Source organism: Lynx canadensis, chromosome A1 (assembly GCF_007474595.2).
Source record: "Lynx canadensis isolate LIC74 chromosome A1, mLynCan4.pri.v2, whole genome shotgun sequence".
Lineage (NCBI taxonomy): Eukaryota > Metazoa > Chordata > Mammalia > Carnivora > Felidae > Lynx > Lynx canadensis.
In genome coordinates this window covers 208,945,740-208,968,694 of record NC_044303.2, presented here as the reverse complement: position 1 = coordinate 208,968,694, position 22,955 = coordinate 208,945,740, and the positions used below count along the sequence as shown (strand labels likewise).

General features: G+C 40.7%; 1 protein-coding gene and 1 non-coding gene across 3 annotated transcripts in view; both read right to left on the bottom strand.

The window, feature by feature from the left end:
• Positions 1-22,955, bottom strand: part of LIFR (LIF receptor subunit alpha) — a 78,093-nt gene that overhangs the window by 16,114 nt on the left and 39,024 nt on the right. For both annotated transcript variants that reach the window (XM_030330946.2, XM_030330952.2), the window contains 9 exons: positions 21,892-22,066; positions 19,827-20,081; positions 14,753-14,882; positions 14,154-14,323; positions 12,119-12,264; positions 10,548-10,710; positions 8,321-8,391; positions 4,835-5,048; positions 1,991-2,170 (listed from right to left, as the gene is read on the bottom strand). In XM_030330946.2, the coding sequence (XP_030186806.1) occupies positions 1,991-2,170; positions 4,835-5,048; positions 8,321-8,391; positions 10,548-10,710; positions 12,119-12,264; positions 14,154-14,323; positions 14,753-14,882; positions 19,827-20,081; positions 21,892-22,066 (1,504 nt within the window). The remainder of the gene's footprint in view (positions 1-1,990; positions 2,171-4,834; positions 5,049-8,320; positions 8,392-10,547; positions 10,711-12,118; positions 12,265-14,153; positions 14,324-14,752; positions 14,883-19,826; positions 20,082-21,891; positions 22,067-22,955) is intronic.
• On the bottom strand, positions 7,065-7,260 carry LOC115526999. The gene has a single exon (XR_003972825.1). It is a non-coding gene; the product is annotated as a U2 spliceosomal RNA (small nuclear RNA).

The window sequence follows — 22,955 nt, the reverse complement described above, 5'->3', positions numbered from 1 at the left end:
GTATGGCCCATGGCCTAGAGAGGCTGGCCGAGTGGTGGGGGGACAGACGAATGGGGTAACCATGACACAATGTGCTAGACCACAGGGGTCTATCATAGGCTGTGGCACCTTCAATGACCAAATGAATTTAAGAATATCACGAAAATCCACCAAGAAGTGACATGTGAACAGGGCCTTAAAGGGCAATCAGGAGCTCACCAGTGGTGGTCTAGGGAGACGATACTGCTTGGGGGGAAATTCTGGTGTGGTGAGAGCACCAGATCTCCAGCTACATGCCCAAGGAACACCAGTGGGTCTACAAGCTCAAAGGAGAGATGGATCAACCTCTACAATCATTCTGCAACTTTTTTCTTTCGAGACAGGTGTACCTGAGGTTATTGTAATCTGCACGCACCCAGCATGATGTTACAATTATGTGTATCAGTATTCTATAGGGTTCCACCGCCTTAAGAAGAAAAAGAGCCCGAGTGGGGTTCCATGTTTTGAGGTCATAAGATAGAGAGGATAGTGGAGTGAGTACATAAAGGGGACAAGAGAAGTGCCTCCCAGCAACCATATATAATGGAGACAACTCCTGGCCTCCTAAGGCTCAGAACAGCTCTGACTGTGAATCCTGGTGCTATCCCACACCAGTTTTGTGACGTTGGGCCAAGCCACCTACTTCCCGGAGCCTTTGTTCTCTCAACCACACCGCAGGGCCTTTGCTCACCTGCCTTGGCACGGGAGGCTGGCCCTCTCACTCTACAGGTCACACACTATCCAAGGAGACCCTTTTCCACACCACTGAGCCTGCCCTAGTCCACCCAGTCATTCTCAAAGCCCAAGCAAGAAGGCTGGAAAACGGACGAGAGCTCCGGTGGGGTGTGCCAGGACTGTGGGAGACTCAGGCAGCTCCGTGGGGGGAGGAGGGAGCCCAGGAGAGGAGCTGGTATGAGCTGGGCACTCTGATGAGGGAGGTATGCTCTAAGAAAGGATGAAGGGAACCACTGCATATTTCAAGAAGTGGCAAATAATCTCAACCGACTTGGAGTAATCTCGTGGGCGGAACTCATCTTTACCATTTGACAGTGAAAAGGGCAGGCAGGTAGCCCTGGTTCTCTGGGAGATAAGAATCAGCAGCTGCTTGCTCTCCTGAGCCTTGTGCCCATGTGAGGGAGAACCACGGCAACGGAATGACCTCGAGAAGCACCACCACCACTGAGCTACATGTTCCACAATTCCCGAGGGCAGAGGCACAAAACACTCATCAGCCACTCAGAAGGAACAATGATAGTGGAAAGGGGGCTGTAATTACCAAGGATAGGGCTGGCTTAGCCTGCAGGTTACCACACACTCCTCATGGCTGAACTCGAGACTGCTCATATCTAAAGCAGCTCACCTGGTAGGACTCACGGCTCATCAACAGTCAGACACTGGGAACGGCCCCCCAAAACATGCACGCACCATGCCCCTTGCCACACGGGTGCCCCCATGCCCTACACCAGCAGTGATGGCTGCGAGTCCTTTGTTCTCGGCTCTGCCTAACCCCTCAACCTGCGCCCTGAGCACACGATGAGTCAGACCATTCTACTTAGGGTTCCAGTCTTTTTTCTTCAGGAGCACTTGTCCTTGGTGTTACATATTTGACACAATCTTTGGCGTTAACATTCCACTTTCTAGATGTACTGTAATTTACTCATTCTCCTATTTGCTGTTTGGGTTTTCAATTTTTATGTTTATAAATACCACTGTGGTGAACATTCTTACATGGTATCCGATGTCACTCTGGTTATTTCTTGGAATAAATTCTCAGACAAGTAATTACTAGATCAAAAGATATGAACCATTTCACATACATATGGCTACAAAGCACTTTCCAGAAAAGTCACACCAATTCACAGTGGTGGTGGGGGGGGGGTGGGTGGTCACTCATTATACCCAGTCACACCATATACTGCCGTTTAAAAATATATTTTAAGAACTTTCATTAAGAGGCATGAGTTCATCTTACCAGATTCTATTACAGCTTCAGTGCTGTTGGAAGGGACTTTTTTCCAGTCCATGAGGCAGGGCTCGGCCCGAGAGGAGTTACACCACTTAATAACATAGTCACAAGTCATGCTGGGATCGTAATTCCACGTGAGGAGAATTCCATTTCCCATCCCGACAGCCTGCTCTACTTTGAGATCATCTTCAACAAGAAAGAAGTAGGGTTTTACTTGTATTAAAAACAATAACATACGGTAAATCTCATGAAAATGGGCAGGAGTTAGAAAAATTACTTCACTGTAGAGAAATTTTAAAATAGTGCTCAAACTAGATAAATCTCTAGCAAAGTTTAGAAATGTCGCTCTGTTATTTCTGTTGTAGAACAGTAATTACCGGTATATACAGATAAACTCAGAAGCTGGAGAAAGTAATAAAGAGCACCCAGGATAGACGGTGACACAGCAGGGCTGGGATGTGAAGGTCAGCGTCAGGAGGGATGGGGCTGAGGGCGTGAGGGCACTAGACAGGTGCAGCAAGGCAGGGGGCAGGCATGCCGGAGGCAGGTGCAGAGCACGAGTGGACAGTCCTAACCTCTCCTCTCCTCGTCCACTACGGACATGAGCCCCATGCCAGCAGGCAGAGGCGTGTGCCTGCAACCCCAGCCCGGGGCACACGGAGCAGGAGCACAGTGACACGCGGTGAATGAGTGGATGGAGCAGACCTGCTTTTCCTTTCAGGCCCATGGTGGGAGTCAGGGCGCCGGGGGGGCTGCAGGGGTTTCTGGAGAAGGTGTGAAGAATGGGGAATCTGCTAAAATGCAGTGGGATCAAGAGCTGTGGGACGGAACAGCCAGTGTGGGCAAAGGGAGGGGTGAGATGCAGAGGTTGGTGGGAAGGGGGCCGTGCTGAGGTTCTGTTTCCCCATCCTGCCAGATCCCGGCCCAGGGATAAGGAAGGCCCAAGGTTGGGGGTGAGGATTGGGTAGGTTAGGCCGAAATTTCCCACAGTAATGGGAGAAAAGACAGAATTTCTGTAACTGATTTATATTCAAGGGTTTAGTAAAAAAGTCAAACAAAGGCTTTCCGGGAAAAAAAAAAATTGTGCTCATAAGGCAATTACTATCTAACAAAAGACAGCAATTTGGTTTAGAATTCAGAAGACTTTGGATTTAACATGTTTGGGCCCAATGTGATTAAAACCCCACAGTGTAAACTTGCTCTGAGGCCCAAGGCCGCCATCTTGGGAAATCCTCAAGGCACACTGATTTCTTCTGAATTCTCTAGGTGCTGATGCTAGACCACTGTTAGTTCCATAAACTGCCACCTTCCGAAGGACACAGGGAAAAGGCAGGAATATAGTTCTTAAATTAAAAGACAACACAGCTATTGCTTATCATTATAAAGCAATGAAATACAGACTCTAAATCAGAAGTGTTGGTGTTCTCTTCTGTGTGTCTCTCTTTCCTTTCCTTTTTGTGCTCACACTGCTACCTGGAGACCTCTCTTTCTGGCGTGTGCTGCTTCCTGGGCTCTGTGTTGCGTGTCTCTGAAATGTATGGCGCCTCCCCTAGTCCTTCCTAATTCCCCTGAATTGTCGACTGAAACTGTCGACTGAAACAAAGCAAAGAACCAGCTAAGTTACAGGCAGTAAGAAACTGCCTCAATCAAGAGTTGAAAAGATACTCAGAGGACCCCAACTGGACCAACTTTTCTTCCTTTACGAGTGGGTGGGCACAGATAGGAGACCCCATATTGAGGCAGGACAGCAAAGTGGGGGAGCAGGGAATGACCTCAAAGAGGAATCGACCGGGAAAAGAGGCAGAAGTGGCTATTTAAAATTCCCAAGTCTAGAGCTATCAAGGCGGCCAAGAAAGAATGGACACATCATTGGGAATCCATAGTATTTAAAGAAAGGCAGGGGAGTCTGGGTGGCTCAGTCCGTTAATCATCCTCTTGATTTTGGCTCAGGTCACAACCTCATGGTTTGCAAGATCGAGCCCCATGTCAGACTCTGCACTAACAATGTGGAGCCCACTTGGGACTCTCCCTCTTCCCCTCTCTCTGCCCCTCTGCCCTCTCTTTCTTGCTCTCAAAAAATAAACTTTAGGGGTGCCTGGGTGGCTCAGTTGGTTAAGCGTCCGACTTCGGCTCAGGTCATGATCTCACGGTCTGTGAGTTCGAGCCCCGCGTCCGGCTCTGTGCTCACAGCTCAGAGCCTGGAGCCTGTTTCAGATTCTGTGTCTCTCTCTCTCTCTGACCCTCCCCCGTTCATGCTCTGTCTCTCCCTATCTCAAAAATAAATAAACGTTAAAAAAATAATAATAATAAATAAATAAATAAATAAACTTAAAAAAAAAAGGCATTAAGTTAATTTCAAAACTGCCCCAGTTACTTTTTCAAGCTTATATTGATAATATATATTATAATATTATAATAAAGACGTTTGTCGGTAAGACATTACCAACAAAGTGGCCACTTAAAATGAAAATTTTGTCCTGGCAGTGTGCAAAATAGCCTAGCTAATACAGCATCAGCTCTCATGGTCTTGGAGAGAGAAATGAAAATGGTACTTGAGTAAGTAGTTGAAACATTTCCTATGAAGAGTAATCTACCACCATAACTCTCCAACATTATGCACTAAAGTAACTGGGTAATTATTTTATCCATCAGTACATGTTTGGAGTCAACACTAATGACTGATGACTGCTGTCTCTCAATGAATTCGGGACATTAATCTGCTTGTTCCTCCTTTTGCATCAGCAGCAACAGGGGACAGGAGAAGAAAGCTGACGTTATGAGAGCAAACACCTTTAAGATGCTTCACTCTAATTCCCTGTTCTTATGTACTATGTTATCTTAAGTACTCACCGTTTGGAATTTCCATACTAGCTATTTTAGAAGGTGGCGATGAACCAACAGAATTTTTTGCCACCACGCTGATGATGTAGTCATTTTTATCAAGTTGTAGTTCTGCCTTATGTTGAGGATCAGGGATCTCAGAAAGGGACTGTGTCTCCTCATCTAGTGAACATGACACATTATAGGAAAGGATTTTCCCATTAGCTTCGTTAATGGGCAAAGGCTATGAAAAACAGAAAAATAAATTCTGTCAAGAAACCTGCAAAAAATGGCTATGTGATGAGGCAGGCCCACCCATCAAGTCTAAACCAGGTACTGCATTAATCACAACAAGGTAACGGTGGAATAGATGAAGCTGTTAACAGTATAAAACACAGATTTAAAAGGCACGAGACCAGGATAAATCAGGAAAGTATACTGAAGAAAAACTATACTTACCGTAAGCAGTAAGAACACAGAGAAATTTAAAAATTAAGTAAATACAAAACAGCATTTAGCCTCATTTTTCAGACACAAACGAAAAAAAGTAGTAAGAATGACTGCTCTACCCAGCAAAACGTAAAAAATTATGGCATGAGGGACCCCTGGCTGGCTCAGTCAGTGGAGCATGTGACTCCTGACCTCAGGGTTGTGCGTGTAGAGAGAAATAAACAAAACTTAAAAAAATTACTACATCATAGTTTTATGTAAAAAAAAAATTTTTTTTAATGTTTATTTTTGAGAGAGAGAGTGAAAGCTGGGGAGGGGCAGAGAGAGGGAGACACAGCATCTGAAGCAGGCTCCAGGCTCCAAGCTGTCAGCTCAGAGCCCGACGCGGGGCTCAAATTCACAAACCGTGAGATCATGACCTGAACTGAAGTTGGACGCTTAACCGACGGAGCCACCCAGGCGTCCCTGTGGCATCACAGTTTTTAAAAAATATTTACTGTTTTATCAAACCAGTACATGCTCATCACCAGAAAATTTGGAAATTATACAAAAGTTAAAAAAAAAAACAACTATAAAATGTTCCCATGTCTATCTCTTAAATACTTTTACATTTTGATACTTTCTTCAAGTTGTTTTTCTAAGATGTAGATTTTTTAACATTGTTTTAATCATTCTATACAATTTATCTTTTTTTGCCTTTCTATAATATACTTGTCTATAATATACACACTTTAACGGCTTTATATTTTATGTAGTATTTTTACTAGTTGACCTGAATATTCCTTAAATAAATGAAATTTAAGTAGTTTCCAATTTTTCACAATACTAAGATAATACTTGGTGCACCTTTCAGTGCCACTTTTCATTTTCACAGTTAGGATTAATTCTTTAGTATGGATTTCTAAAGTAGACTTACATTCAAACTTCTTTATTTATGGAGCTAAACTGCTTTTCAAAACCACTGCTCCAATTTATATGATGACGCATGGAAGCCTCTAATCCAGACAGACCTTGGTATCAATGTTCTACTGAAGGGGCGCCTGGGTGGCTCAGTCAGTTAAGCGTACAACCCTTGATCTTGGCTCAGGTCATGATCTCGCGCTTACGTGAGTTCAAGCCCAACGTCAAGCTCTGTGCTGACAGCACGGAGCCTGCTTAGGATTCTCGCTCTCCTCTCTCTGTGCCCTCCCCCCCACTTAGACTATGTCTCTCTCTCTCATTAAAAACAGAACAACTCTGCTGAAAACACTGCTCCACAACAGGTCCCCAGTGACTCTCCGATGACCTGTTCTACCGTACCCATTATCATCCCAAGATTTGTGGGCTTCATCAGATGATGCTGACTGCTCACTCTTTCACAGAACCCCCTCCCTCGGCTTCTGCTATATTATTTTCATCTGGTCTTCCTGCCCATCTACCCTTCCCACTCTCCTCTGCTGGATCCTCTTCCTTTGCTGGTCCTTTTATGCTGTTTTCACGTAGGGGTCCGTCCTTGGCCTCTCTGCACCCTGCATGCTCTCCCTGAGTGATCCCAGTTACATGCTACTCAAAGCTGTGTCTTAGCTCCGACTTCTGCCCCGAACTCCAGAGCCTTACATCAAACCACCACCTATTAGACTCTGCTTGGATATCCCACTGGCACAGATTTTTAAAAACAGATTTAAAAAATTCAACCCCAGACAACTTAATTTTCCACCCAAATATGCTCGTCCTTGACAAATGGCAGAACCATCAACCTAGTCACCAAAGTTACAATCACTTCAGTATTTTTAAGCTTCCGTTAAGCATTCGTCTAGTTTGAACAACATTACAGATTTTCTCTATACCTGAAGTACCGGTTCTGCAGTACCAGGCTGATGTGTGAAATGGACAGAGCAAGCTCCTATTCTGTCTTCTGATTCCAAAAATCCATGTGTTATATTGTTCTCAGATAGAGGACATATCGGATACTAAACTGTTAAGAACAGATACTACACTTGATCTTAGCCAAAAGGCTGAGAAGTGATACACTGAAGTGACTGTATCATCGTTACTATACTATCATGAAATGTGACAGACAGTTGTTGGGTAGCCAGTGGATTTTCTAATCAAGAGTAAGGGAGGGGGGGGCACCTGGGTGGCTCAGTCGGGTAAGTGTCCAACTCTTGATTTTGGCTCAGGTCATGATCTCACAGTTCATGAAATCAAGCCCTGTGTCTGGCTCTGCACTGAAAGTGGGGAGCCTGTTTGGGATCCTCTCTCTCCCTTCCCCTTCTCTCTCTCAAAAATAAATAAACATTTAAAAAAATGAGTAAGAGGGGTCATATACAGCCCACCACAAAGCAACAGAACTTAGAGTGAACTTGCACAAAGACTTACTTCACTCAAAGTTGTACTGACATCAAATTTTTGCAAAAATAGTTTTACTTTCAACAACAGAATTCCCTATTTAAAGAAATCCAATTATGACTGTTCTTATAATATCTGATGTGGAAAACAATGGTTTTTGATGTCTGCAAATCAGATAAAGAGTATAGCAACAAAAACGGTTGCTCTAGTAGAGAAAAACTGTGGAAACACAATGCAATTTACACTGTATCTAAAATTTTTACAAAACTTTACAACTTAATTTTCCACCCAAATGCAAAAATTTTAAGTGGCATATAATAATGCAATTTACTTAAGGGAAACAAAGTACACACGAAATATGTAAAAAGTTTCCTATGTGTTCAAGATAAAAAAATGTAACACCAACACAACTGAGATTCTAACTTGTGGCTTCTTGAGGTGTTTCTGGCTGAAGTGACAGACGTGGATGGAATTCACGAAATCCTCAGGTCCTTTCCAGTCCTCATGAAATCAAAGTAAAGAACGCTCTGATCTGACAGAGAAGACCCTCACCACGCTGGCCGTGGTGATTCAGTAGTGATGAGGGGTCTGGGGGGTTTTAGTACCAGGTTAGATTCTCAGCAGTGCTGCAAAGAGCCAGTCTGGGAAATCCAGTCTCCTGGAGAACCCAAGTACCACACGCAAGTTTAGCATAATATAATCATTTAAATATCTAAGGAAAAAAAATTGGACATTTACCTTCCAATAGATTATTAAGTTTTTTCCATCAGAACTCCACTCTCTCCAAGTATCTGGTCCCTTTGAAGGAACTAGGAAAGAGATTTAAAAGTTAGCATTCGAAGACATGTACGGCATGTCAGTTGAGACTACCGATAATTGAGACAGTGGCTCTTGAGATTCTTTTCGAGGTTTTTGGAATTCTCCATAAAAATGTGAAGCAGCTCAGTGGCTTCCACTTAGAAGTGAAGGGATGAAACAGCCGAGCTCTCAACGTCTGCAAGATATAAGGCCCCTTCGAGTGGATTAAAATCACCCTTCAGGCCCTACCTGAGGCTCGTGCTGCTCTGGCTCACATCTTCCCACCTCCTGTTGCTCAGGTAGGCTCTGGATGAGCACTGGCTTCCTGGTGCCCCGCTCCTCCAATGTGTTGAGGACACCTGCCTCAGGCTTCCTGAGCTCTCTGTGACCTCTCTTCCTGTGCGCGGAAGCTCTCCTGCCCTGGTTCCCCGTGTAGCTTGCTACCTCACCTGCTCTAGACCTCAGCTCCAATGTTACCTTAATAGTGAGGTCTTTTCCAGCTACCCTATTTAAAACTGCAACCCCTCTTCCCCCATCACTTTCTTTCCCTAGTCCCCTTTCTCGGCTTTATTTTTCTCCCAACATACTATTTTTAAAATTTTATTTCTAATCCTCTAGCCTATAAACTCCATGGGCAGAGACTGTTTCATCCACTGCTATATCCCTGGTGACTAGAACAGTCCCTGACACATGGCGGGTACTTAATAAGTATTTGTTAAATGAATTAATGCTGTCATCTTAATGAGGTGTGAATCAAGTGTTTCCTCTTGGCAACAGCAGCTCGTCAACCGAAGGCAAAGGCTCCTGTGGTAGCCAGTCTACAAATGACCAGTGACATTGGTCACGCCTCCTGATATGCCTGCCTGTGTGGTCCACTCCTGCACTGTATCAGCATCAGCCTGTGTGACACAGAGTGCAACAGACACGATGGCTCCTCCCTTCTGAGGCGAGGTCATAAAAGGCATCGTGGAGGCGCCATGGTCTCTCTCTCCTCACTAAGTCTGGGGGGAGCTAGCTGCCATGTTATGAGGCCACTCGGCAGCACTATGGAGAGGTCTGTGTGGTGAGGACCAGCCACTGAGCGAGCCATCTTTCAAGCAGATTCTCTAGTCCTAGGCAAGCCTGCAGCCCCCACCCACATCCACACTGTGGCCTCACAAGAGACTCGAAGCCAGAGATACTCAACTAAGCTGCTTCTGAGTTTCTGACCTAAACTCATCGTGAGAGAATAAATGTTTACTGTTTTAAGCCCCTGAATTTTAGGGTAATTTGTCAGGCAGCAATGAATAACTAACACTCTCCGTCTCTGGATTCATGCATGGGATTCCATTTTGATGATCCAAACCACCTGGACACAATATTGCAAAGCCCCTCTCATCTTTCTAACCTTCCTTCCTGTGGAGAGGCAAAGTCTGGATCAATACCTATCAGTTTGTGTTTTACTGTTCATTAATTTTTTGGAAGAAGTTTTACACGCCCCCCCCCCCTGCAAGTTATCTAGTTTAAATAAAGCTTTTGCTATCTTTTACTGAATGACTCCTGAAAATTATACCTATTTTTAAGTTTTTTGTTTTTGATTTTCAAAGCTGACATGTGATTAATCAAGGATAGAATCTCATTCTGTCTTTGGAAATTATCATACTCAGAAAACCAGTCAACTAATTCTGCACCTATTCTGACCTATTTGGTGTACTGCAGAAAGAGTAGTTCAAGACCCGTGGCCCCATCCATTTCTCAGGCCTAGGTCGCAAACAAAAATTCCAACAAATTCTCTTTATCAAGAATTGTCTTCAGCAAACAGAACTGAACAGAATTAAAACAGAATTAAAATTCTAGGAAAAGGAGGAAAAGACTGTGAGCAAAATCACCCCGTAATCTTAGCACAGTTTCCAGTTTGTTTCCTCTGCATCATTTTAGGACAGCTGCAATCATCCGGCAGACAGACCTAGAGTTTCCCACACAACACAGGCCAAGTAACTGTCCACACTATCCCAAACCTTAGAGCCACCATTTAAAATGTCTGGATGACATTTCACGAGCAGATACTATACAATTACACAATTCAAGTGTTCTCCTTTTACTCATTTGGTGACATTAAAAAAAAAAAAAGTTGTAAAATTTCAGGATCCCTAGTGATATTTAGCCATAAATCATTTAGTTAACTTACTGGCTTCTGTGGTTAAATATTTTTTTTCATTGCTCCATTTGCTCCATTTCCAGAAAGTTTCAGCAGAACAGCGAATCCGGAAAGTATATACAGTATATGGGTTTAACTGGTCCACAGCTACAAGATAACTTGAATTTTCTACTCCTCTGATCGTGACATTCCGCTATTAGAGAGCAAATAGATATGCAAATGTATGTATAAGTAATGTCATGTGTTTAAAAACACACATTTATACACACACACTTTTTTTTGATAAGAAAGCTGCCCAAATGTGTCACATAAATTGACTAAATGTCCACCTGAGTTTGCCTTTAGAGCACTAAAGTTAGTTCAGCCACCAAAACATTTTAATTTTTACGTAACTACCAAATCGGTAAAATTATGCTCTGCAACAACAACCAAACAACTTCGGTGTCATTTTAATCCAAATACTGGATCTAAGTAATAATGATCAATTAAATTATGCAGAGAAGATGATATAAATTTTGATCATCGGTCAATGGCTAATGGTAATACAATAAGCCTTAATATATGGTAAGCCTCAGATTTACTAATCTAAGATGACCTTGAGGATTTAAGTACATTAGTCAGGTATATCTGGAAACTTCGAGGCAGGCATCGTCTTGTGCATTTTTTAATACAGCACTTAGAACCTCTAGTTTGGTGTTAAACATGCGGAATATTCAACAAATTCTTATTTAAATTACATAAAAAATGAAACAGTTTAAACAAATTTGGGGATGTGCATGCCTCAGGAAATCCTCTGAACTCCCAATTACAAAGCTTTTGGGGTTATATTTTGGCATCTGAGTTTTGTAGCAACCATCAATAAGCTTCCAATGAATATTTTCATTACAGTCTCTTTTATTTGGGACTTAGCACAAATTACAAGACGGTACAGTATAAAAGTCAACCTTAAGTATCTAAACGGTATTAAAAAGTCATGCTCTCACTTACTCACTTGTTCCTACTGCTGCACTTGGCAGTTTGAAACCTTCTCTCTGGTGCTTATTATTAGTCCATTAATTCATGCTGGCGGCTATGGCAAAAAACTACTCATTCATTCACAAATTTACTGGGCACTAGCTATGTGCAAGATGCTATACGAGACCTGGAAACAACCTAATAAAAGTGCAACTCATGTTCTAATAATATCCAGTATTATAACTGTGTTCAAGTACTAAATAAAAAGCTGTTATTACATTGATGTATAGTGCCTTAGTTCTTAGTAAATCTCTATAATAAATAACCTGAGAGCCTATGCATATCAATTTACACAATTCTTTAAGTTTATTTATTTATTTAGAGACTCTCTCAAAGATAAAGAGAGAAAAAGAGGGGCAGAGGGGCGGGGGGAGAGAGAATCTCAAGCAGGCCCCATGCTGTCAGTGCAGAGCCCAATGCAGAGCTTGATCCCATGAACCGTGAGATCATGACCTGACCTGAGATCAAAAGTGGATGCCAAGTGACAGAGCCACCCAGGCGCCCCTCAATTTACTCAATTCTTTTTGAAAACTAAGTATTTTATCTAAAGTAACCTCAAAGCAAGTCTACAGAAGAATCTTACTCACCAATTCTTGTACTGCGTTAGTTTTATTAATTTCAATTTGACATAAAAGTTTAATCTTTGCAAAGTTGCCCGGTAAATGCCAGGAAAGTATAACAGCTGTTGAATTAATATCCTTCACTTTGATTGAAGTAGGGATACGAGGATAAACTGTAAATACAATTTGTAGAGATCATTTTAAAAGCTCTTTTCTAACATGACAAATGACAATCAAAAAACCCCGAAAAACAAAAGAGGTATCATTAGTACTGATCAACAATATTCCACTCAGTATCCATGGAACACAAAAGCTCACTTTTACTGCTGATATCATGCCCACAGTTTTCATGGACCAACCACACTCAAGGTTCCTATACTGCCATCAGGAATACTACAAGGTCGTAGGAGCATAATCTCTACCTTTAAGGAACCTCTAACTTACTGGGGGACTGACAAACGAAAAGAAAAGTAACAAGAGTACATATGCTGAGTTTGAAATGTGTGGCAGAGATATTAAGAGCTACTGGAGTTTAGACGTCAGTGTGGTAGGGAAAGTCTTAGAGTGAAGAGTCTTAAGAGGAGCTTTGAAGGGAGAATCTGAGCAAAATGGCAGAACGGATGCAGAAAAGCATTTCAGGTTGGGCTCTGAGCAAGAACAAAGGCGCAGTGATGCTGATGACAGTGCGGGTGCCATGTGAGTGGGAGGAAAGCAACATGGGAAAATAAAGTTGAAAGGCAGAGGGAAGGGAAATACACACAAACACCACCACTCAAGTATAAAATGTAGCTGTTTGGACCTTACGAAAACCCGGGAAATAACAAAAATGATGAGAAGGAACAGCTGATGAAGTGTACTTATGTTTACAAACAAGGCAACAGGGTCATCTACTAATCACTTGCCAGTCTGTTTTTTAATGGCATTTGGTTTAAGCCTTTCTCAGTGACCGAGTCTCTAAGAGAAGGCCTCTATGTCACTGTTCTGTGCTGCAGAGGCTGGTATGGACCCGATGCAGCAGAATACCCACAGGAATGAATGCTAAGAAGATGGACCATATTTAAGTTCTATTTGGAGCTATGTATTAACAGGGCTGCTAAAAATTCCGGAATCATCAGCAATAAAAAGGAACAAGATACTTACTGATACATACAGCAACTTGGATGGATCTCAAGGATACTGCCCTTAGTAAAAAATGCCAATCTCCAAAGGTTATACACTATATGATTCCATTTATATAACATTTTCAACATAACAAAGCACTGAGAGGAATAACAGATGGGATATTGCCTAGGGAGGGGGATGCAAGAGCATGTGTGGAGGGGTGGTGGAGGGGTGGTGGAAGGTGGGGTGGGGGTGGGGGAGGGATGGGGGTGGGGGAGGGGATTTGCCAACGGGGCAACAAGAAGAAGTTCCTTTGTGGAGATAGAACAGTTCTATATTGATTGTGTTGGTGGTTCTGTGAACCTATACGTGGATCCAACTGCACAGAAGTGCGCGCGCGCGCGCGCGCACACACACACACACACACACACACACACACACCTCTAAGTGCACGTAGAAACTTGCAAAAACTGGGCAAAGTCAGCGGTCCAGTTCACTGGCCTGGTTTACAGTAGTGTACCAGTGTCAACTGCCTCATTTGGAAATGATACTATATAGTTACTAAGACGTCAAAAATGGCGAAAGCTAGGTGAAGAGGTCACAGGGCTGTAATTTATATCTTTGCAACCACCTGTGAGTCTATATTTAAAATAAAAAGCTTTTAAAACTGGGGCAAAACATTTTTCAGGAATCAAAACCTATTAGATAAGACCACTTAAAGTTTCTATAAAAACGACTAATTCAAATTTTTATCTGAATTCAATAAAATGGTGAAACGTAATTATACATTTTAAGGATTCTCAAATAAAATTTATAAAATTTATAAAACTAATTTATAAAAATTTATAAAACTAGAAAGAACATAGTAAAAAGTAGTCCCTGGAAGCACTCCTCATTAATCTCAAGACACTTCAGCACTTCTACAATTATTTTTAAGACACTGGTTTATGAAGCAGCTTACCTTTCTCAGTTATGTTAACTAAAATAGTTGATTCTGACCGACCCAGAGGATTGCGAGCATTCAAAGTAAAATTATATATTTCTTGATTTGGACGCATTTGAAAGAATAACTGGTAGCTTTCATTTGTTGGTGCTTCAACTCTTTTAAATTTAACATATTTTCCTGAGAAACTATGAATTAAGAGAGCAACAAGATTAAAATAATTTCAAAATGGCAAGAGAGATAAATATGGCAGGAAAAAATAAGTGGGTAAAATTTCTAATAATTAATCTTTTTAAAAAGTTTATATCTCTAATTACAGATGTTACTACAGACTCTGGGAAGAAAACATAGAGGATACAGAAAATAGATGAAAATAATCGGCCAGAAGCCTACTACCCAGAAACAGCCTCTGTTCGTATTTGAGGGTTCTTCCAGGATTTTTAAAAGAGCATGCAAATATAGTCTGTGTGCATGTAATATGCATATCCAATTTCATACGGCATACTGGATTTTCTATCTTGCTCATAACATAAATGAGAGCATTCCCTATGTCATTTAATACCCCTCCAATGTACTCCTCACTGTCTGACATTTTTTCCCTCACTAGTGATCTTTACCTTTCAAATAAAGTGTAACTTGTATTGCGTGGGCCCACCAGTGCTGTCGGTCTTCCGGGATTCCAAGTACATATAATCTCTTTTAAATCGTATGTCTCACAATTCAGTTTTTGAGGAATATCAGGTGGATCTAATGGGAAGAAAAATGTAGTTACAGGTGATATACAATTTCCCTGAAAACATGTTTCACAAATGTTAATTATGTTTTGTACAATTTCTTTTAAAAATGAAAATAACTTCGTGTTTACACTTTACCTTTGGAACAATGCAGGAATTTCTGTAGCATGTTTTGGAGTTGATTTTACATTAGAAATGATGGATTAAAATATGCTGACGAATGACTACTAGCTCATTTGGAAGCTCCCCAACAACGACCCCCCCACCCGCCTCAAAATCTACCAAATCTCTCAGAGGAACCTGGATCCAACAAGTCAGAAAAATTTACAGGTTAAAAGTATCAATATCTATCATTTATAACTGTGATTTGAAAAGAAATTCCAATTCAAATTAAAAGTCAACACGGGTCGTGTTACAAGTTTCAAAGTTCTTAAAGAAGTTGCAAGGACTATTACTTATAAAGTATCTCTTGGTGAAATGCTGCATCTTCCTATAATTCAGAAGTGACTATTGCTTTTTGGTTTTTGTTCTTTATTGAAATGATTCCCTCTCATTTTGCAGGGACAAAACAAGAAAAAAAAAAGAATGTGTGTGTGTGTGTCTTAGAACTTTAAAGTAATAATGGAAAATTCTGTGTTGGACACTAGTTACACAAATTGGTTACTTCCAGGGTCACCTGGGTGGCTCGGTTGGTTGAGCGTCCAACTCTTGATTTCAGCTCAGGTCACGATCCCAGGGTCATGGGATCAATCCCTGCGTCTGTTTAGATTCTCTCTCTCTCCCTCTGCTCCTCTTTTTCTCTCTCTCTCAAAAAAAAAAAAAAAAGAAGAAGAAGAAGAAAGAAAAGAAAAAAGAAAAAAGAAATTGGTATTTCTTTTTTTTTTTTTTAATTTTTTTTAACGTTTATTTATTATTGAGAGACAGAGACAGAGCATGAGCATGAGCAGGGGAGGGGCAGAGAGAGGGAGACACAGAATCTGAAGCAGGCTCCAAGCTCTGAGCTGTCAGCACAGAGCCCGACGTGGGGCTCAAACCCACAAATGGTGAGATTATTACCTGAGCCAAAACCAAAAGTTGCATACTTAACCAACTGAGCTGCCCAGGTGTCCCAATAATTTTATTTTTTAAAAACTAAACTTTAGGGGCGCCTGGGTGGCTCAGTCGGTTAAGCGTCCAACTTCAGCTCAGGTCACGATCTCGCGGTCTGTGAGTTCGAGCCCCGCATCAGGCTCTGGGCTGATGGCTCAGAGCCTGGAGCCAGCTTCCGATTCTGTGTCTCCCTCTCTCTCTGCCCCTCCCCCGTTCATGCTCTGTCTCTCTCTGTCTCAAAAATAAATAAACGTTAAAAAAAAAATTAAAAAAAAAATAAACTTTAAAAACCTTTCTTAGACTGTGTGAGTAACTGAAAAGGACTTAGCAAATTTCCCATACCTTCCTGAGATAGAATAATGTCCATAAATGATATTTTAGGTAACATTAAGAGGAGTCATGAGTATTTATATTGAAGTCTAACAATGGCATAGTGAGACTAAAACTGACATATTTGTTTTGAAAACTGTTTTAAATCTAAGGCCAAACTTTAAGTCATTTTATTAGAATGACATGCCAAATTTTTGAGTACACTAAAAATGCTGATTATTTTAGTATTTGGCAGATATGTTAAGTTGAAATAGTTAAAATCCAAATAACAGGAGCAAAGAGAAAGAAGGAGAAGGGAAGATGGGAGGCAGAAAAAATATGAGAGGGCAGGATCTGAAAGGTAAGGTACTATCTTCTCAAATAAATTAACTTATAAAGGAATCACCTGATGCTAGGTAAAAACTAGGTATAAATCAACTGTATTACCAGCAAATAGAAAATGTAATTTAAAAAACAAAGCCATTTTTTATGAAAATGATTTCAAATGAGCAAGTATGAAATCTGACATTGACATAAATATTTAAACACTCTAATTCTATGTCACAGTGTATTCTGTTAAAATGCTTTAAGTATGATGAAAGATTAGTATTTAGGTCAATGTTTAATGCTGAAGTGGCACTATCTATGAAAATAACTCCAGGGGCGCCTGGATGGCTCAGTCAGTTAAGCATCCGACTTTGGATCAGGTCATGATCTCAATGCTCCTGGGTTCGAGCCCCATGTCAGGCTCTGTGCTGACAGCTCACAGCTTGGAGCCTGGAGCCCGTCTCAGATTCTGTCTCCGTCTCTTTGTCCCTCCCCCGCTCGTGCTCTCTTTCTCTCTCAAATATAAATAAACATTAAAAAAGAAAAAAAGAAAATAACTCTGAGTGATTACTGAAGAAATAGTATAAAATAAGATCTATTTTGCTTAGAACTAAATTAGCTCATGAACAAACACTGACAAGTATTGGTAAATAAGTATTCTTCTGTCTGCTGGATAATAAATTTATTTGCAATTACAATAATAAACTTAAGAGGAAAAAAAGCCACTGTTACTACTAGCACCAAACACCAAATTCATAGGAATAAATTTATTAGAAGATACATAAGACTTTCTATCACCAATATAAATCAAAGAAGACCTAACTAAATGGAAAGATAGACCATGTTCCTGGCTTGGATAACTCAGTATAGAAAGAATGAAAATTCTCCTAAACTGGTCTCCTCAATTAATAGATCTAATGTAACTCAAACCAAAATCCTGGTAGGTTTTTAATGTGTCTTTTGAACACATGGCCGGTTAACACGATATCCATGAGGGAAAGAAAATAATGACTCTTGATCCCTAACTCACACCATAAACTGCACTTGCTGTTAAGTCCCTAAAGAAATCCCTCTGAAGGGAAATTCTACCACTGCTCCGGAGTTAACAGATAGTATTTCAACCACCAAATGCTACAAATGAAGGTTAATATATGAATTAAATAGGTTTGTCCTACTATGTGACAGAAGGTTAGAACACTGTTAGAAATAATAAAAACTTGATGGATATTCTCATCTTCTGAGTTTTAATTTTTGTCTTTTGTACTTTTAACTGGCTGTCTCATTTTTTGGTTATCACTTATCAGGTAGCCTCACTACATACACCACTGGTTCCCAGTTTATATGCTCCATGATCATTTATGAGGAATGTTGCAAGTCATTTCCTAAAATTCCATTAGGAAAGAAATTTCTAAAGTTTAAATTTGAACATAATCTCACTTTCACTTGAACTGCAAAATGCATTTCTGGGAAGACAAAAAGGGAACGCGGTTCCAGCCATCACTGAGAAGTGCACCTAAGCCTGGTTATTCCCTTGGGAGTGTATCAGCGAATCGACATAATTCCTCCTAAGTTTCAACAGAAGGAATAGAAAGGTGGAGAGCTGCTGGTCTAGAGCACAGCTGAGAATCAAAAAAAGTTTAAGAAAAATCACCACACAAGCAAAACAAAATCACGAAACCCACTCACTACGTTCCACACACTTTATTCACGAGACCCTTTAGCCCAAACTCCACCTCGAATTCAGAATTGCGGGGGAGGAAGGGAAGCAAGGACTGCTGGAGGCAAAGCCATCAGTGCGCCACAGGACAGTTGCCATGGGAGAGGGGGCAGAAAAGCTCGAAACGCAAAGTCTCTGTGGACACTCAACACAAGCTATATAAATAGGGCAGTCTCCCACAGTAACTTCTGGAAACATCCTGTACTTTTAGAACTGTAGGAGTGACCACATTAATAACGATGCCCCTGTATAACGGAGCATATGTTACACACACAAACAGGGAGAGGGGGCCCTTCTCATGCATGTCCTCCAGTTACTCCTCCTTCTCAAATATATTACTTTAAAAGTCGCAGAAGCCTGCAATACACTATTGAAAGATTTTTGTGTAAAATCATTACAATTTTAATTGGGGTAAGTTTTAAAAGGTATGTTTTAAATTTTTAAAAATTTATTTACTATAGAGAGAGACAGACAGACAGCAAGAAGGGGAGAGGGACGGAGAGAGACAGAGATTCCTAAGCAGGCTCTGTGCTGAGCATGAGGCCTGATGTGGAGCTTGATCCCACAACCTTGAGATCATGACCTGAGTTGACATCAAGAGTCGGACGCTCAACTAAGTGACTGAGCCACCCAGGTGCTCCAAAAGGTATGTTTTAAAGTTAAATTTTAAAAAGATATGTTTTAATTAGGTGGGACGTTTTACCTTTTAAATTTTAAAAGGTATGTTTTTGGTGGGAAACCGACACAGAGTGGCCCTTGAAAACACAGGGGTTGGGGAACCAACCTCCCATGAAGTCAAAAATCTACATGTAAGAGCACCCAGCTGGCTCAATGAGAAGAGCACGCGACTCTTGATCTTGGGGTCATGAATTCAAGCCCCATTGTTGGGTGTATTTTTTTACTAAAAAAATAAACTTAAAAAAAAAATCTATATATAGCTTTTGACTCCCCCAAAACTTAACTACTAGTTTACTGTTGACTGGAAGCCTCACCAATAACAGACAATTGATTAACATAACACATATTCTGTGTATTATATTCTCACAATAAAGTAAGCTATTTAACATGTTAAGAAAACCGTAAGAGAAAATGCATTTACAGTACTGTACTGTATTTACTGAAAAAAATTCATGTATAAGCAGACCCATGCAGTTCGAACTTATTTGTTTGTTCAAGGGTCAACTGTTATATGAGATAATTCCTGAACAATGTAGGATTAAGAAGTATTATATACTAATTACCCTTGACTCAACACAGCTGTTAACTAAGAATTTAAAAATTACCGGCTGGATATTGCAAATCTTCTTACAAAACCTTCAAGTTATATAAATACAAGATTAGAACTCATCTTAAAACAAGCAAAAATTTGGATGCCTTCATCTATAATTTATTAAAGAATTAAAAAAAGAGAGAAAGAAATAGCACCCTCCCCCATCACTTGGAAACAGCATTAAAGCTTTCAAAGAGGACCAAAACAGACTACTAGGAACTCTTTCTTCAGTATTACATACTTACATCCTGCGAAAATAACTGTCCCAAATATGTTATCTTCTGTTGTGAAAACCACATTTGTTCCACTGTTTGCAGAAACTGAAATATTATGGATCTTGATTGCAACATTTTCCCCATCAAGATGAATAAGGGGACAATTTGTTTGGCCAATCTGTGCTGATAACACTTTTTCTTGAGTCACACAACAAAATGTTATATCTGAGCCTATAAGTATCACTTTGTCTTGAGGAAAAACCTTAGTCTGGGAATCAGGAGACCCTAGAAAGAGCAAAAGGAATCACAAATACTTTAGAAGCATTTTATCATAAAATAGCCCAGTGTATACAAAACATACTATAAAGTGTTTTGTAATAATGGTGGCCCAAAGACAAGGTATGACCCCCCAGGTTTCAAAGGAGCAAGACCTACCTACACAAGAAATAAAAGTAGGTATGTCTTATCTACTTATGATGGGTGATGGTGGGGGAATGCAGGGGACTACAGGCCAATAGCTAAGGTCACAGGTTAATGTCTTAAGAAGCGTAAAGGTTCAAATTAAATGGGTTTATATCCACACATAAAAAAATCCACAGCAAGAAAAAGTCACTCATTATATAATTCTATTCCTCTGAAATGATTCTATGTATTTAGGGCCGACTTCTTACTTTCCATCAGCCTGAATATATGTTTAAGTACTCTACATCTTAAACAAACTTTTTCTTTAATCCTAATTCCCTGCTGGTTAAAGCCACACCTTTTTATTTTCCTAAATGTCCACTCTTTTTAATTATCTCTAGTTTCCTACTTACTCTTTAATCTACCACAATGTGGGTCCTACCCTGACCATTCCACTAAGGTGTCTTGCTGGCCTAAATTGCTCAGTCCAACAGCCACTTCTCAGTCCCCCTTCCCTTTGACATCCACAGCATCGGGTGTGTTGCCTAAGCTCTAACTTCTCAAAACTCCCTTCTCTCTTGGGTTCTACACCACTCTACCCCACCGGGCTACTCTTACCGGGCTACTCTTAACCCTCTGGCTACTGTCTGCTTTGCTGGCCTCTTTTTCTTTCATCCTACCCTTAGACATTCAAGCTTGTAAGATGTGTATCCCTGGTCCCCATTTCTCTTTTCCTGAGCATGTTAACCTCCAGATGTAAACAATATGAATCCATGTACGTTGATGATTCTCAAATAGAGATCTTCAGCTCCTACTAATCACTATGAGACACTGCTACCCAGACACTTCATAAGCACCTCAAGCTTAACATATTAAGAATGAATTTATCTTCCCCACTGAATTCATTCATATATTTTCTGCCTCACTGGAAGACATCACCAGCTGCTCAGCTGCCCAAACTAATACTCACATTTGGTTCTATTTCTTGGTTACCAAACACACAGTCACCAATTTTAATCCTGTGTCTTCAGTGTTCACAACTTTTCTCCCTTTTCATTTCCAAACCCAAGTGCCCTACTTTACAGCTGCACTGTCTTTTGCTGAACTGCAAAAGACCCTCCTTACTCATCTACCTGCTTCCAGTCCTTCCTTCCTTGGATCCACTTCTCCATGCTGTCGCTAGAGTGGATCTACAATAAACATCAGCCTAGGTGTTGACAACAATTTTCCAGGCCTTCTCTCCCACTGCCAACGTTCTACCTGCATGAGTTCCATTCAGGGTGCAGATGAGTTCAGTATACTTACAGATCCCCATGTTCTCTGCAATAACTCTGCAGCTCATATGGATCTGCTCTGTGGGCAAGAAACTAGGAGCCGTTTTTTTTTTTTTTTTTAATATAAATTTGACGTCAATAACATCTACCTAAAATTTTTAAATGTCCTTCAACGCCTACCACAGTGACTTTCAAACCTAGACGTTTATCCAATGACTCAGGAAGGTCTCTAAAAATACAGATTCCTGACTCCTACCCCAGAGTTTCTGAATCAAAATATTCTGGGAGAGAGACTTGGAAGATCCTCAGGTGACCCTCATAACGCTAAGTGGCGTTCGGAGAACTTAAAGCTTAAACTAAACCTTAAGCAAGATTAATCTAATTCATTTGAAACGAAAGCTTTTCACATATAAGCTTACAAGAAATGTTCTTCAGTGGGCTCCAGTCACTCCACTCTTTGCGACCAGAGAAATGAGGATCGTCAACGTAGCATCTAATTGCCACAGAATGGGTGGTGCACTCTAGGGGCATGTCTGAGGCCCAACTCCAGTGATGAACTGTATCTTTGCCATTCACAGTTGTGTTGTGGGTCACCTAAAAAACCAACACAAACACAAAGTGAGATTTCTAAGTGATAGGTTCTGCTTTCTTTTCAGATTAAAAGACGCAACAGACTGTACACAATCACCACTAAGTTAAATAAAGGTTTGTCCTTTTGTACAACCCTCTCAGTTTTTGAAAAGGCATAATAACTTACAGAATCCATAATTGTGATTCATTTATGTTTCCTTCTTTTGTTTTCATTCCAGTATAGTCACCATACAGTGTTAAATTAGTTTCAGGTGTACAATCTGGTGATTCAACACTTCCATACAACACCTGGTGCTCATCACAATGGGTGCACTTGTTTACTTCTTCAACTTTAGGCTCCACTGCGTTATTACACATGATGTTCCTTTTTCCAAAACATTCAATACATTTCACAGACAAATGTACCATTGCCTAAAATGATCTCCATTTTTCACTGAGGAAAAATAATGGGTCTGTACTTCCAAGAGTTAAAGGCAGGAGTGCCTGGGTGGCTCGGTCTGATTCTTGATTTTGGCACGGATCATGATTTCACAGTTCGTGGGGTCAAGCCCCACATCAGGCTCCTTGCACTGACAGTATGGAGCCTGCTTGGGATTCTCTATCTCCCTCTCTCTGCTCCTCTTATGCTTATGCCCCCCCCTCTCTCAAAATAAATAACTTAAAAAGAGTTAAAGGCAAAGAGAGGAGCAGCATTTCAACAAAAAATTGTTTCAGGTTGGATTTGTATCTATGTGTTATGTGTTTAAAGTTTTATTTTTAAATATGCAACTTATAAGTAATATAAAATAATGTAAATTATTAATTTCAATTGTGAAAAATGGGAAGGATTTCAATCAAATATTGAGGATCTACTAAAAGAGACCTTGGGACCTCCAGCCAATGACAACAGCTT